The sequence below is a fragment of the Pavona decussata genome, unplaced genomic scaffold (genome assembly GCF_977016875.1).
Source record: "Pavona decussata unplaced genomic scaffold, jaPavDecu1.1 SCAFFOLD_28, whole genome shotgun sequence".
Lineage (NCBI taxonomy): Eukaryota > Metazoa > Cnidaria > Anthozoa > Scleractinia > Agariciidae > Pavona > Pavona decussata.
In genome coordinates, this window is record NW_028145451.1 from 2,680,557 (window position 1) to 2,695,943 (window position 15,387).

At 39.4% G+C, this 15,387-nt stretch overlaps 1 protein-coding gene across 2 annotated transcripts in view; it reads right to left on the minus strand.

Moving 5' to 3' along the window:
• LOC146485105 (tyrosine-protein kinase BAZ1B-like) overlaps nucleotides 1-15,387 on the minus strand; it is a 41,866-nt gene that overhangs the window by 14,355 nt on the left and 12,124 nt on the right. For both annotated transcript variants that reach the window (XM_085104027.1, XM_085104026.1), the window contains 13 exons: nucleotides 14,216-15,010; nucleotides 13,368-13,522; nucleotides 10,872-11,036; nucleotides 10,348-10,407; nucleotides 10,017-10,047; nucleotides 9,736-9,907; nucleotides 9,234-9,337; nucleotides 7,800-7,991; nucleotides 6,690-6,778; nucleotides 6,033-6,150; nucleotides 4,484-4,514; nucleotides 2,832-3,057; nucleotides 1,157-1,187 (listed from right to left, as the gene is read on the minus strand). In XM_085104027.1, the coding sequence (XP_084960153.1) occupies nucleotides 1,157-1,187; nucleotides 2,832-3,057; nucleotides 4,484-4,514; nucleotides 6,033-6,150; nucleotides 6,690-6,778; nucleotides 7,800-7,991; nucleotides 9,234-9,337; nucleotides 9,736-9,907; nucleotides 10,017-10,047; nucleotides 10,348-10,407; nucleotides 10,872-11,036; nucleotides 13,368-13,522; nucleotides 14,216-15,010 (2,169 nt within the window). The remainder of the gene's footprint in view (nucleotides 1-1,156; nucleotides 1,188-2,831; nucleotides 3,058-4,483; nucleotides 4,515-6,032; nucleotides 6,151-6,689; nucleotides 6,779-7,799; nucleotides 7,992-9,233; nucleotides 9,338-9,735; nucleotides 9,908-10,016; nucleotides 10,048-10,347; nucleotides 10,408-10,871; nucleotides 11,037-13,367; nucleotides 13,523-14,215; nucleotides 15,011-15,387) is intronic.

Here is a 15,387-nt window from a genome sequence, read left to right on the forward strand (position 1 = left end):
AACATGTCTTGAAAATTTAACCTAAGCTGTTAAAAGAATATTTTGGACAAAATATACTGTAATTGAGCTGTAAAAACAAATTTAATTTAACAAATTTCAAGTTTTATTCATGAAGTAAATGCTTTCCAAATTTTAAATTTATGCTGTCAATATTCACAGCTCAGTGTCCACAATGAAATGACTGGCAGCTTGGCCAGGACAAGGCTCCTTTTATAGTGCAGGTCCGCGTTTATCAAAACCCTAAACTATAGGCTCAAAAGCTAAATTTAAGGCTTAACAAATGAGGTTGCATAGGGGTTAGCATGTTGGACTTTCAATCAAACCTTTGGTTAGAGGATGTGAAGGTCGGTGGTTCAAGGTGTGGTTGATCCCTGCATTGTGTTTGTCCCACATTGTTTCTCTTCACACAGGTGTACCAATGGTTACCAACCACATACTGCTGGAGGGTAACCCTGTGATGGACTAGCATCCCATCCAGGGAAGAGTAGTGAGGGGGTGTTTACATGTAAAAACGGTGCGACTTCCATACCAATATGACATTGTGATTTCATATCATCTTTACATGAAGGGATGAGATTTCATTCCATGTTCACATGAAGGAACACTTCATGTCAGCCGACGTGTGTTTGAGTAAACAAATTTTGTGATCGCGAGGCCATCTTGCGTTGGATGTCAAAAACTATGCATGCGCTACCCGTTCCAGACTCTCTCAAGTGATTTCACGCTGGCCAGATGTACAGTCGTACTGCCTTTACATGACGTCGGAATGAATTTTCGTACCGGAATGAAAATCTTGCTCCGGTACAGTGACCGGGGTGAACTTGCACATGTATGACTCGCTCCAGTATGAGATTTTGTACTGGTGTCATTTAAACAAAAACAGAGCCACAAGAGGGAACTGGAGTGAAGTCGTACCAGATTGAAAGTCACGCCGGTATCATGTAAACACCCCCTTATTTTCCTAATAATTAGCTTCATGCTAGAGAATTAACCGGGTTAAGCCGTCAAATCACAGGGCTTGGGCTCAAGGAGCAAAAACCCCATCCCCCTCTGCTTGAGCCCTGAATCTCCATCTTTTAGTCTCAGAATTTGGTGCCCTCAGTATGGAAAAGGAGATATTAATGGAGTAAGGTAAATTTGGATGTTGATCACTTACATTCCACTGTTCTTTCTCTTCCTTTTCCAACCTAAAATTTAACAGTGACAACAATAGAGATTTCCATTAGAGAGGTTTACAATATGTTTACTACAAACAACAAACATAAGATTCGTGTATACGTTTTCTCGTACCAGTACATAGATGAGAATAACTTGCAAAATAATTCTGACCTTTGATGCTAATGCAATTTAACTACTCAATTTCACTGAGAAACTGAAAACACTGAGCAACAAATATAAGGTAAACTTGGTCATGTGGTCATTTCTGCCATTTACCATTTGCCGTAAATGTAATTCTAAATTCCTCTTATGTCAGTTTTGCAACTGAGTGAACTAATGGGCATAATCAATGTTATTTAGTGGCTACATGAGAATAAATTTGAAGTTGACTTCAGGTAAAGACATAAAATGAGTTAAACGATAGCCAAAGACAATAAAAATTATGATATTATTATTTATGCATTCAGTGTCAGGAACAGACATAATTTTCAGAATGGCATACTTTTTACTACAACTACAAGAATTCTTTTTGTCTTTCCTTCTTATTTCGATTTTGTGATCTAGATGAATCCTTACAGTCGAACCAGGTCAAGCGTACCCCCCTAGACTCGATTAATGGATGGATTATTTGAAAATTGAACCCATTAGTCGTTTCAAAGAATGCATTCATTTATTCATTGTTAACGCGGATCAATGATCAAATTAAAATTTGCAGAACATAGATCCGCGCTAACAGTAAAAGCAATAGCCTGTAAAATTCAAACTACAGTACATTTGAAACAGCTTGTTCGTTCAAACTGTTCCTGCATGTTGTTGACACATTCATATAATTCGCTATGCAAATTTGGTCACGGCAAGAGTACAAAGTCAAGTGCTTGCAAATGAGTCGGGCTGAAAAATTCCAATTTATCTTTCATGTATAGCATTACCTACCTTGTAGCATGAAAAAGTTTGGTATATATTATTATTTTACCAGACTGTCCATTATACGTCGACGAATTGCGCAACACATGTGCTGCCATTGTCGAAGGTCAACTGAAATGAACTTCTTTCACTGTGACTTTCGCATACTTTTCGCTAAATTAATTTGCATATACCTCAAAAAGAGAACCGTTTGTTATAATAAAACGCTTCCAGTCCTTTTTCATTTTTGTTTTTGAATAACTAACGGAAAAAACGCAAGTGTACAAACGTAAAATGTTCATTTAGTGATCATTAGTGAGTTTAAATTTACGCGACAGGACCCACCGTGCCCGGTTTAAAATGGCGAATTTTCTTTCTGACAGTACGCGTTGACTGCTGTAAATCACGAGAAGTCTTTTTTGGAAAATCCACTGTTATATAAATCAAGAATTGCCGCTCTGAATATATTGAGAGGGGATTTTCCCGTGGGCTTTCTGGTTTTCTGGTTTCATGCCTTGTTTGTACCCTGGTTCGTATAATCCAATCAGAAATCTAATTTTGATTTGAATACTTGAAACGACTAACGGGTTCAATTTTCAAATAATGGATTCATTAATAGAATCTAGGGGGGTACGCTTGACCTGGTTCGTCTGTAAATAATAACAACCCTGATTTTTCATGGGAAACATTACAGATCTACTTGACATGTAAGTGCAACTGATATTCTTTTTGGCAATAGCATTAGGTATAATCAGTGACTTGATTCTTGCCTGTCCTTTTCTTCTTTCAGTTTCCTTTCTTCCTTATTTGCCATGTCTTCCCTTCGCTTTCTCATGGCCTTCACCACATCAGACACTTCTTCAGAGTCCTTCTTTGTGCCCGCATCTTTTGTAGTCTCTTTTGTTGCTTTCTGTTCACCATCCTTGCTGGAGTTCTCTGATGCTGGATTAACAGAGGCCGCTGCTTCAGAGTTTGTATGTGAGGATTCTGTTTCTCCTGTGACAAGAAACAAAGGAACATGGTTTGAAACAAAAAAGATGGAAGACAGGAAAGAAGAAAGTTAGGAAGAAAGGCAGGCAGGCATGAAGGAAGGAAGGAAGGAAGGAAGGAAGGAAGGAAGGAAGGAAGGAAGGAAGGAAGGAAGGAAGGAAGGAAGGAAGGAAGGAAGGAAGGAAGGAAGGAAGGAAGGAAGGAAGGAAGGAAGGAAGGGAAGGAAGGAAGGAAGGAAGGAAGGAAGGAAGGAAGGAAGGAGGAATGGAAGGAATGCTTGTGTTTAGTACTTTGGATAAGTCTCAATCCAGCAGATGTGGCAAAATGTAATTTAGGTAAAGTTAAACTCAAAACAATGCTGGTTAGCAACTCCTGCATGGCCTGGTATGTGAAGTGGCCCCTCGGTTCGTATGAGCCTTTGATGTCTATCAGAGTACTTGTCCATGGCAAACACTTCCCTCCTGTTTTCAGTGGCTTACAGTTTCATACTTTTAGGTTTTCCGCTTCTAGCCCCTTTCTCTAATGTTAGAGGTGGCTAATAGGTCCTTCAAAAATTATGGGTCTTGCAAAAATTTTAGCCAAATTTCACGAGTCTCGCAGGCTCATTTTTTTGGCAGTTATGTACATCTCACAGTCCAATTTTTTTTACGAAGCCATCTTGGAGTCTGGATCTTTTGCCAGGCTAAGGAAGCCTTGAAGTCCTGATTTGTTTGTTTGATTAATGATGTCTTCTCATTAGTTAAATACATGTTCATGATCAGTATCTTTTTCATGCCCACTGATTTTATCAGTGTGATGGTGCCCACAGGGTTGATTATGCACTGCATTCAGCTTGTATATCCCACGGCACCACCAACCTTTCAGGCAACAACCCCCAAGCTCAACAACATAGGGTTTACACACCTTTTTCTGTGCAAAATTCATTTACTTTTTCCACACTTATTTTAAACCATTATTTTCTTTTTTTCCTGACTCAAGGTTATGAGTAAAATCTCAGACCAGATAGTACTGTTGGGGGGTAGGGTAGGGAAAGTTCTCATGATTTGCCAATTGAACATTTTCGCTAAGACAAAATTTAAATGGAATTTGACTAGCTGGCAAAGATTAATTCACTCAAGAATTAAGCACTTGCTGCAGCTTTGCAGAAACTCCAGACTTTTTAAAAAAATTTTCAGACTTTATCTTTATTTTCCACACTTTTTCCAGGTCTCGAAAACTAGTCAGCACACTCCCTTACTTTTTCAAGAATTCCAGACCCTGTACAAACCCTATCAGTAGGTGACAAATTTAATTTATTTGCCTTCAATTAGTTGGAGTACGCTTCATCTGCTGGATCCACTGGATAAAGTCATATGCTCTGGCCAGATGTGCGGATACTTGGGCAACAGTGCGACTATCACACCATAATAGTGAAATTAACTATAAATTGTACCTTTTTTGTTGAGATCATCCATCGTAAGTTGCTGAAAAGGAAGACAACAGTTACTTAGTCTAATGGAGTAAAAGCATTCATAATGTCATTGAGACATTGCAAACAAAATTTTTTGCTAGGTTCACCTGGTGGCTTATTGGTAACAACTTATACCCATGGATAGAGAGAGGCTCTGTAGTGTACTCTCGTTTAATTAAAACCAGGAATACAGTGGTTAAAATAAAACAGATTTTGGTGGTTATTACTTCAGTGGTTAAAATAAAATAGTTTTTGGTGGTTATTAATAATTATGGTGGTTCAAATAAAACAGTTTTTCGTGGTTATTAACATGGTGTTGCACATTATGAATGTGTTTACCATCGCAGCAGCACAGATTTTAAAGACAAGAAAAAAAAGGCCAACTGTTGGGACAAAATCGGGCAGAAGTCTAATTTATCAGCTGGGGAAGCAGAGGCCAAATTTCACAACATAAGAACTGCATACCGTCATTATCGAATCCAAAACCGATATTTTGGAGCTGACGACCACATTGCTTCATGACAAACAGAAGAAGTAAGTTTGCTTGTAGCAAAACTTCCTCTTTCACATCCCCCATGTTGTTTGCTCTTCAGCCTACATGCGCATGTCTATTTGACGTTCCCGCAGACCAAAACATATGGCTACGGTCCATTCTGCAATCGTTTCAATTGTATGGAAACAGCCTTTTTTGCGATGGTCTGCGATTGTTTGCGATCTGCCATCGTCTGCCATCATATGGAAACCAGCCTTAAGAAAGTCACATCTGGTGCAGCTGTAGATGAGGGACGTTTAATCTATCTAAATTCCATTCCTCCATAGGGAATTTGAGCATCACATTTATAACTAGTAGACTAGTATAAATTTGAAAGGGATATAAATGACCCAAAATGGTGGGATTTGACCTTATGCGACCAGTTTTTGGACCCAAGGCAAGGCTGTTGCCTAAGAAAAATTCCACAAAGTCCACAAGGCCAAAAACTGAGAAGTTAAGAGCCCAACATGTGAAGTGTTAGGTGCTGCTGCAAAAAATTAGGTGTCCAGAGCACTTTTGTGGGCACCCAGGCTGCCGGGCTCCTATTTAAGGCAGCAGCCTTGCAAGGCTCAGGAGATCTTGATTTGAAAAACAATCTTAAAGAAAGTGGAGTAAGACTGATAGAGGTATAAGCATTGTACTTGTTTTAATCAAATTTTTATGTTTCCTTTTCAACTTCAATAAACCAGCTTGAACTTGACACAAGTAATCACAAGACATACACATTAGAATTGGTAATAAGACTACAGCAGTAGCTTTACTCGTTCTGATTTTTTAAAATGTTTAAGTTTCTCACAATACGACCAGCTCCCAGTTGGCTTGATAGCTCAGTTGGTAGAGCACTGCACCGGCATCGCAGAGGTCATGGGTTTGAATCCCATTCAAGCCTGAATTTTTTTCAGGCTTTTTTTTTTGCAACTGCTTAAGTTGCATGCTAACTGCGAGGATCTTAACCTTTCTTCTATTTAATTTACTCATTCTGAAGGTGACGATTTTTACCTTTTTGCTTTCCTCATCCTCCTTTTGTTTTTGCAACTCTTCTTTCTCTCTCTTCAGTCTCTCATTTTCCTCTTTTTGCTGGTCTTTCTTTTCCTTTAACTTTGCCATTTTTTCTTTCCTTTTTAACAGGAATTCATAAGTAAATCAGAGCATACTAATCAGTAAAGATCTTTCCAAAACATCCTCACCACCAGTTTTGACTTAGCTTCCCTTCCCTTTTGGCTTGTCACAAAATCTTTTCTTCCCAACAAGTCTTCTGGAGGAAAGAGTGTCTGTGAGAGAGGCTAGTTTTGACTTTTGTTTACTTTAAGCTACAATCCTGGTCAAAACGTTTTGAAACAGCCCTCTCCCCTACTCAGTGTAATTATTTCTAGCCTTTGTTGTTTATTTCTATCAAGTTCACCACCTCCACCATTAGGATCAGTCTGCCGTCGGTATTTTGTATTTGAAATAATTATTTTGCTGATCCAGGTCTACAAGTGATCCAGCACCACTCAATCGGTTTGTCGCTGTAAAATTGCAGATTTATTTTATTTGCTTTCACTAAGTTGACCACCCAACAACCACACAGTAGAAAATTCCATGAGATAATAGAGTTACCAATCATGTGTGCAACATATCTGCTGATTGTTCTAAAGCTTAGAAATCTACTGGTACCTTAATTCTGTGGCCGCAGCAAATTGGCTTCCCATGTAGTCATCAAAGGCATCGGATGATAGAACCTCATGGCACAGGGTCACCAGGATCTACAAGAAACCAGGACACCATACTATTTTAAATGACATACACAAAGGGTGCCAAAGTTCAAGACTCATATTTCCAAACTAATTGCAAACAAAATTATGGTTAAGTTCAGACTGAAACAAACCCCTTCCCCTCCCCAAAGGAAAGACCCCCCCGCTCCCCGAAAGAGATATTGACGTTTTGTGGTTGTTGTAAGCCCAGAAAAGATCATCCTCCAAAAGAATGCATATCTTCCATTCTCAGAGTGACAATCTCAACACGAGGAAAGGGTTGTGGACAAGTGAACCTTCACAACTTATAATTAAGTACAACTGTTCAAAACAAATTAATTATCAAGCCAGCCTTAATGTACAACAGCGAGGGGAAAAGAGAAGACAGAAGATTGATGTTTCCCAGTTCAATACATGAAGCACATTTTAAAATAAGATGCCTGCAAAGCACCTCAAGCCAACAAATCAAAGAGATAACAGGTATTGATTTGATATCAAACATGAGAAGATGGAACAGGGTCAATTATACAACAAAGAAACAGAGAGAAACACTGCATTACAACACTGGAATGGAGGTCAGAAGGGAAAAGAGAAGATGGGCAAGGTCCCCCAAACAACATTAAGGCAAATGGTGGAAGATGAAAGGTACATGTAGAAAACAGAGTGGACGTCATGAGTAAGTGTAAATCAAAGTTGATGGAAAGAGAACACCAAAGCCGCAAGTTTCTTGTGCAACCACCATCATCATCATCATCATCATCATCATCATCATCAATCCTAAGCAATGCCACGGGAGCATACTAGGGTATTCACCAATACAAGATATCTGCAATTATACCAGTCTGAGTTTCTGTTGCATACTTTTTTTAAGAGGTAAGGCTGTTAGCCTTGAGCTTGTGCCTCATGCCCAATCTCCAGCCTGCTGGTAAGAGCCTCCCCCCACCCTCTCCAATAATAAGGCTGCACTGTACACTATTGCTCCACATTGAAGTACCTTTAACACAGAAAGTCTGTGAAAACACTCTCAATGTACCTTTATCTTTTCATCAGCAGTGAGACTGTACAGTTCAGCATGCTGCAGTGATTCAAGGATTCCCTGAAGCTGTTTGTCTTCTTCATTAGCTGTTAAGATTTTGAGTTTTGAGCTCAGGTAGAGTCGGGACACCTCTGATGCTGTTTGCTGTGTCAGTGGCATTTCCGAGAGTTGCATGCCTACCTCTGTACCCTTAAAGTGGGAATAATAATGCAACATTAATTTAATAGGAACCACTGTCAGTTGATGTTAATTTTGGCTTAAATCTTAAATCCTGCTTTGAGCATGGCACTGTAGTCTAAGAAAGGCACTCTCATTCTATGTTAATAAAGGTTTCAAATTATTGTGCAGTTTCCAGAAAATATCCACACTCCCCCCTTTGGAAGGATTTTTGTTTTGTACGCCCCTCCCCCAGGAAATTCCAGTTTAGTTTGACTTTCATACTTTACTTTTACAATTTTAGCTTTTAAAAACCCCCTCCCCCTAGGAAAAATGATGACCTTCCATGGGGTGGGTATGGATTTTTTCTGGAGCTGTACATTATAGCAAAGAAAGGGGTTTCATTTTAGAAGGGCTGAGCACCAGGTAAATAGACCATCTGTAAAAACGGTGTAGAACTTTGCCTGGCTGCCATTTTCCATAAAAAAACATACCCAAGTCAACTCTCTTGCCTGCCTGTTCAAAATCTTAATGAAACCCTTGCGAAGTCCTACCAACATAACTGTCAGGTTCAGACCGGTGAAAACAATGGCATGAACCAAACTCTTTTCAGGTCACACAGGTAAATTACAGGTGAGATTAATTTTTTTTGTTGGGGGGGGGGGGGGATCTTATTGTGCAGTTCCTGAAACACTCCATACCCACCCCATGGAAGGTCACCGAAAATTCTTAGAGGGAGGGGGGGTCTTAGAAGCTAGAATTGGAGCAAAATTTTGCAATTCAAAAACTATTAAGACAGCTTGAAAGACCAAGATATTACCCCTTTAGCCCCTAATTTCAAAAACTTGCCCCCATAATTCTCTTATAAAAGTACTGGGGAGAGGTTATTAAAATATCAAGAAAATTCACCTTGGGTGATCATATCCTTAATGCTCATGACCTTAGGCTAGGGTTTGAATAAGCATTGATATTACAAGGAGAAATTTGCGATGCTGATCACTGTTAGGGCTTAAAAGGGTTAACAGTATCTCAAGGGGATGACTTGAAGCATGTGGTTTACACTACATTTCATAGTACCCAAGCATACAGTCATAAGCTCTGTTATACACACTCAAAAAAAAAACCAGGTACAAGCTACAGAAGCCTTTAACACGATACCCCTAAACTACAAAGTTGGGCCTAGAGATCCATGCACAAATTACAATTTTTCATCTTCCATTTTATGGGCCATGGGCACCTGTAGTAAAATTAAAGAGCCTTCAAGTGTGAACCCACCTTGGTTGAACTGTCCTGTAACAGGATCTGTAAGAAGATGACTAATATTCTTGACACCAGAGCAAAGCCTTTAACACCTGCCACCAAGGCCTCTGATAAATTATCTGCCAGAAATAATGAAACAGTATTGACCATTAAAAGGTTCTTTACTTTTACAATGAAAAGAGTTAAACAGTCAAATTAGAAAGAATTTTACTTATTAACAAGCTATTTGTCTCTTAATTTATGGCCAGTTCAGAGAGGCACAGCAAACAACAAACCCTTAATCTGCAAACTGCCACCCCCCCCCCCCCAGAAAAAATGAAGGGCTTCTACCATTAACCGGGCATTAGTGCCTTTTAGACCACTTGCTGTTGTTTTGGTGCAGATTTTGCTTGATTTTTTGCATGCCCTCAATTCTGAAATACAGCAGCAGATGAAGCATTGACAGGGGCCCTTTTTCAATGGAATTAAAAGTCACACGCACAAAAATGTTACTGGCAAAGTTGACAAACATTCTCACCTATGGAAATATGCAGCGTTTCCTTCGGGACAAGAAGATCTCGGAAGGTGTGAACAAATTCTGCTATCATGGCTACATCGCTGAATGATTCAGGTGATATTCCAGTTAGTTGATTGACAGGTTTGGCTGGAGGAAGAGGCTTTAAGTCTAAAAGCTCGTGATCTTCTGGTTTCTGCAAAACAGGTGTGAAATTACTCATCAAGAGAAGACCAAACACCATAATTTTACTTTAAGCTATATAATATTTGTTCCAACATGCAGTCACTTCAAGGGAGACTCACCTTCTTGGCCACAAGTTTTCCATTTAACTGCCTAAAATAGAATGAACCAGAAAACAAATCAAGCATGTGGGAATTACTTCGCTTGTAGGAAAAAACAAGGAGAAGCACAAGGAAACATAACTTGTAGCAATGCAACATCCACTAACAGACTGATTTTTGATCAACTTAACTGCTTAGGTTTCTTCTCCATATTCTAATGCACAGCAACGAGGGCAGGAATATGTATGTTGACACTGGGAGCTTAAGGGTTAATGGACCGTAGTTATTGGTGGATGTATGTTTATTCATTTTGTTCATGTTAGGAAATATTTTAAGGGAGGGGGAGCTTTACCTTTGTAGCTTTATTCTCTCCAATCTATTCTTGGCCTTTTCTTCTGCACTCATTGTTTTCCTTAAAAACAAAATTTTTTGTGCATTAATGACTGTCTCTGATGAAACCATCATGATCTTCTTCAATAAGTAACAATCAGGTTGTAAGTAGAAAGCACATTTATTTATTTATTTATTTTGGTAATTCTGTGTTAAGTCATTTCCAGAAATTTGCAAGGTACAAGGGCTGGAGAAATAACAGAACTGAGCACTCAGAAAGACACAAGTTTGTGAAAAAAAAAAATGATAAGATATATAAAAAAAGCAAAAGAAGTGAAGATTGTTTTGTGCATTTACACTTGAAACCCGTTGAAGAGCTTGAGTGAAAGACACTATTCCAAACAAAAAAAAAATGAATTAAGGGTAAATTGTCTGATGTGAGTTTTAGTTAAAAAAATGATAATTAGTCTTGACGCACAATAATAATGTGCCAATCCCATACACAAGAGCGCTCTCAGCTTACATCATCATGACATAAAGTCTCACCATTTTATCCTTTCTTGGTGGGCATGCCACTTCTCAGCCACGTGATCACGCTGCTGGGTGGGAAGGTTCAGAACTAGATTGCTTGGGGAAGACACTTCTTTCACAGTTTCCCTGATTAAAGCATTCAGTGCACTAGGTTTATCTTTCTGTGATGCAGCACTGAACCTGGCAACGGAACAAAGATAGGTCAATTAATAAACAGGTACAACTTCAACTGATCATTAATCAACCTAGGAACTAAACATGGTTTGGTTTCTCTGGCATGAAGCAACTACAAGGAGTAATTTGCTACTCCCCCCTGGATGGGATGCTAGACCATTTGCAGGTGTATGTTGCAGTACCCATTTGAAGGGCTCACGGCATACCCGACAACTAAGTGCCTTTTACACCCCTTTTTAGAATCCGCAACTTTTTCTTTCCGGATACGAAAATATCCGTGCCCACACGTTATGTGATCGCAGCGTATTCAAATCGAATTTGCCCGTCCACACGTATTCGGATTCACTCAGGATTCACTATAGAATCGTCGAGGACGGCATTGCTTTCCTGCTCATTTAAGTTGTTTCTGCCAGCCGTTTTGTCCGGTAGACAATGTAAAGAGCTTACAGATGTCAAGCCGCCTTCTGGCATAACTTATTTCAGCATTTAGTATCTTTTCACTTTTTTTGCAGTTCGTTTAGGGTAAATACCCATGATTATGGGCAAGATTTCCCTTCAAATCACAAAACAAAGCGCAAAGCAGCGGATAAAACATCAAGCCAATGTTTCCTAAAGGAAATGAAGGCCTGATTTACATGGTACGACGTTGTCGCATGCGACAAGCTTACGACAGGCCTATGACATGAATTGTTTCATGTAAATCAAACGTACAACTCGCTTACGACTGTCGTGTACGTCACAAAAAAAGTTGTAGGATTTTAAAACATGTTTCAAAATCCTACGACAATCGTAGGTATTGTCAATGTTGAATGACGAGAGTTGTATGCCACGTTTTGCATGATGCAACCAGCGCGCGCTCTAGAAATTGCATGCGACAGTCAGGTAAGCAAAAGTCGTACCATGTAAATTGGCCTTAAAAGGGGCTATAGGTTAGTTATGCCCAAAGCCCTTCATGTATACACCTGTGTGAAGCGTGACAATGTTGAGTATATAATTAAAATTTCTTGTTTAACCCTTTCACTCCCAAGAGTGCCAGTGGCACAAGAAGTCATTGCGTGCCCAATATTAGGTCAATTTGCATCAAATTTGGACACCAAACAGATCTTGGAGAGATCTGCACAATGGAAGCATAAAATCTTACCCCCCTCCTACATAAGACATGATTAACCACCCTTCCATATTTTGTAACTTTTTCCTCTTACACTTTTAAGATGAAGTCGCCATTAGACAAGAAACTATGTGCTGAGATCTGCAAATTAAGCTATAGTTCAGGGGTATACCCAGTGTATACGAGAAGTGAGATGTATTTTAAGGTTTATATTTTCTCGTTTTAAACACTTTTCATTCTTTTCTGTTACTTCCTTTGTCTTAGCTGGAATGATTTATACAATGCCCCAGATAAAACCTTTAAATTGGTGTACTACAGTTAGTGTGGGGGTTCACAGTTGCCGTTTTACAAAAATACGACATTTCCCAAACAAAAAGACAACAAAGGTTGAGCCTGACTTCAAACAATAGGAAGCATAGATGTTTGTGAGCCATGGACGGCAACCGGAAGTCGAATATTTCCTTTTTTTGGCGTGGTTTTGCTCCTTACCACAGACAGGAAAAGCTCTTGTTGATGACTGTGGCTTGGCATTACAAACGCGATGATGTGAAAAGGTTCCAAAAACTGAAAAATTCAATTCCGGGTTGCTGTTGTGGCTCAAAAACGTCTGTGCTTAAGTTCCCTATTCTAACCACTACATTGCTGCACATCCCCACCCCTCAACCAACTTATGAGAAAGTCATTAACTAAGGACACCCACCTAGCAATTTTGAGCACTGAGCACCACTTTCTGAAGAACAAAGTAACAAGAAGTACCCCCCTCCCCCCACTGGCTGGAATACTTAGCCTATCCCTTTGAAGAGTTACTTTTATTACTTCAGGGCAAATGGCAGATGAACACTACAAGTTTTGGAAAATCTCAAATTTCCCCTGTTTTGAGTACCATAAATTTCTGGTCCCGGTAATATCATGTTATCCCAAGCTTTGAACAACTAGGCCCTAAATATTACCCACTCTCCCACCACCCAAAATATAAGTCCTCAAAATCTGAGCTGCTAAGATCATGGTGATAAAAAAAAAAACATACGCCCCCCCCCTCCCCCGTTGGCTGTTAGCGTGATGCTTCAAGCTGTTTTTATTGCTAAACTTTCAGTAACTCAAATTTTGTACACTTTAAACAGTTTTTATTTCCTGTCCTGATGATTTCCAACAATGGCAAAAAATGTTTTCTCGCTAACTTGCAGTCATCTCAGAGATGAATCCTGAGTTCAGTAACACACAAAACTTACATTTCAGACAATGTTTTCTGTTTCTTTGCTTTGATCTTTGGTGATAAGGGGGCAGCCTTGCCATCATTCGTTTTCTTTGTCAGGTCTAACAACGTCATCTGCTTCATTTTGCTAGCTGACTGCTTTACACTGATGGGTGTCACATGGACTTTAAGCTACAAGAAAGAAAGCCTCAACATTCAAATCCTAGAAGTATGCAGGATGTTTGTCACATGAACCTTGTTTAATTCTCCACTCAAGAAACATACATACAAACTTTATTGATGCTCCCTAAGTGGGTTTTTCAGCTCAATACAATTGCAATTACAAATCTAAATTAAGTAATTAAGAATATTAGCACAACAATGCGGAGACTAGTACGAGTGAGCGACTATGGGATCATTTGGGTAGATGGACAGAAATTGCAAGGATGAATGAAATTAGTGCATTTCTCGACAGTCAGATGTATAGAACACTCTTTTAGGCAAAAACTATTTAACAAGAGCCGTCATTCCCCAAGAAAATGCTGAAAAATGCACTTTGTCGGCATGATATCAATCTGTTCACCCAAACAATCCCATAATCCACGGCTCATACCAGTCTTCTCAAACAAATAAACAAGAAATACTGGTAGCTTTTAATTATTAATACTTAATTTCTAAAAAATGTAAGTGACCTATGCAAGGCAGATATGGACTACTCTTAACTGATTTTGTTTGTTTGCAACTACCAATGCTAAATGCTTGACTTGGTTCAGTCTCATATATAAAACAAATCAGTCGAGCGTCAGTATAGATCTCTTTTATGTGGGTCACTTGCCTTTTTCTAGAAAAGTAATAACTAAAAGCTATTTCTTGTTAAACTTTTACCTTCTTTGGACAAGACACAAAATCGTCCTCAGACTGATCTGCAAGATCCACCAGTTCAGTTCTTTGCACAGTATCTGCTTTTGGTGTCTTGGCCTTCTTTTCTGATTCTGCTTTCTTGATACAGAGATCTTTTTTCTTGATATCACCATCTATTACCACAGTTTCAACACTTTTGGAAGGAGCTGCATCTTTGAGCAGTTTATCATTACGTTTAGCCTCTGCCAGTTCCCTTGACTTCTTGGGTTTGCTACCTTTAGGAGACTTTTTCAGCTTGTTGATAGATTTACATAAACTTTTCTTCGGAGTCTTGGAACTGATGGTTGTTACCTCACTTGTGTCATCCTCAATAACCACACAATTTGTTTTACTGTTATTAGCAGCTCCTTTGATGCCAGAAATCTTTTGGGCGGGGCTTTTTCCAGTTCCTTTGTATGGAGATTTCACTGGAGTCAACACTAATCTACATTTTATTGGAGTTCCTCGTAGCTGTCCTGAAGGTGTTTTATCATCATTCTCCTCCAAGCTTGAAGAACCTTCAACAGGGTCCTTTACCACGGGAGTGTGTTTTTTAAGAGCATTCTGAATGAGCTTCACAGAGCTCGTGGTAGTTTTGTCTGTGGTCTTTGAAATGTCAGCTGTACTTTTTCTAAAAGCGTCTAGCTTCCTTTGTGAAGGATCCGTCTTGTTCAGTTTAGGTTTTGAATGTCCTGCAGCGCCGTCATCTAGGAGTTTCTTCTTTGGTTTCTCAGTGCTTTTGGTTCTTTTTGTGGGAGGCTTTGATTTAGGAGTAGTTTTCTGAAAAATGTCAACAGCAAGGAAAATTTATGTCAGAAATATCAAAACTAAACGGAGTACCATTAGAAGTTGTCCAAGTGTGTTTAATACACTTAAATTCAAATTAAAGAAGTTAACAAGAAAGAGCACCAGTTATGTCTGTATGCAGTCAGCGCTGAGGTGCAGGTGCAGTAGTTCTTAGCTTTGTACATGTGACGTGTGATTGGGGCAGCACAAGGTTCCTCTGCCAACGTTGCAGGCACCAAGGGTTTTGGACTGTGGTTGTCCCCCCCCCCCCCCCCCCCCACTGCCTTCTCCTCCCCTGGTCAGTGTAACAGGTGCCTGCTCCTTTGCATGGACGCTCATAGCTGGATGCTGGATTGTGCCCGCCATGGGGG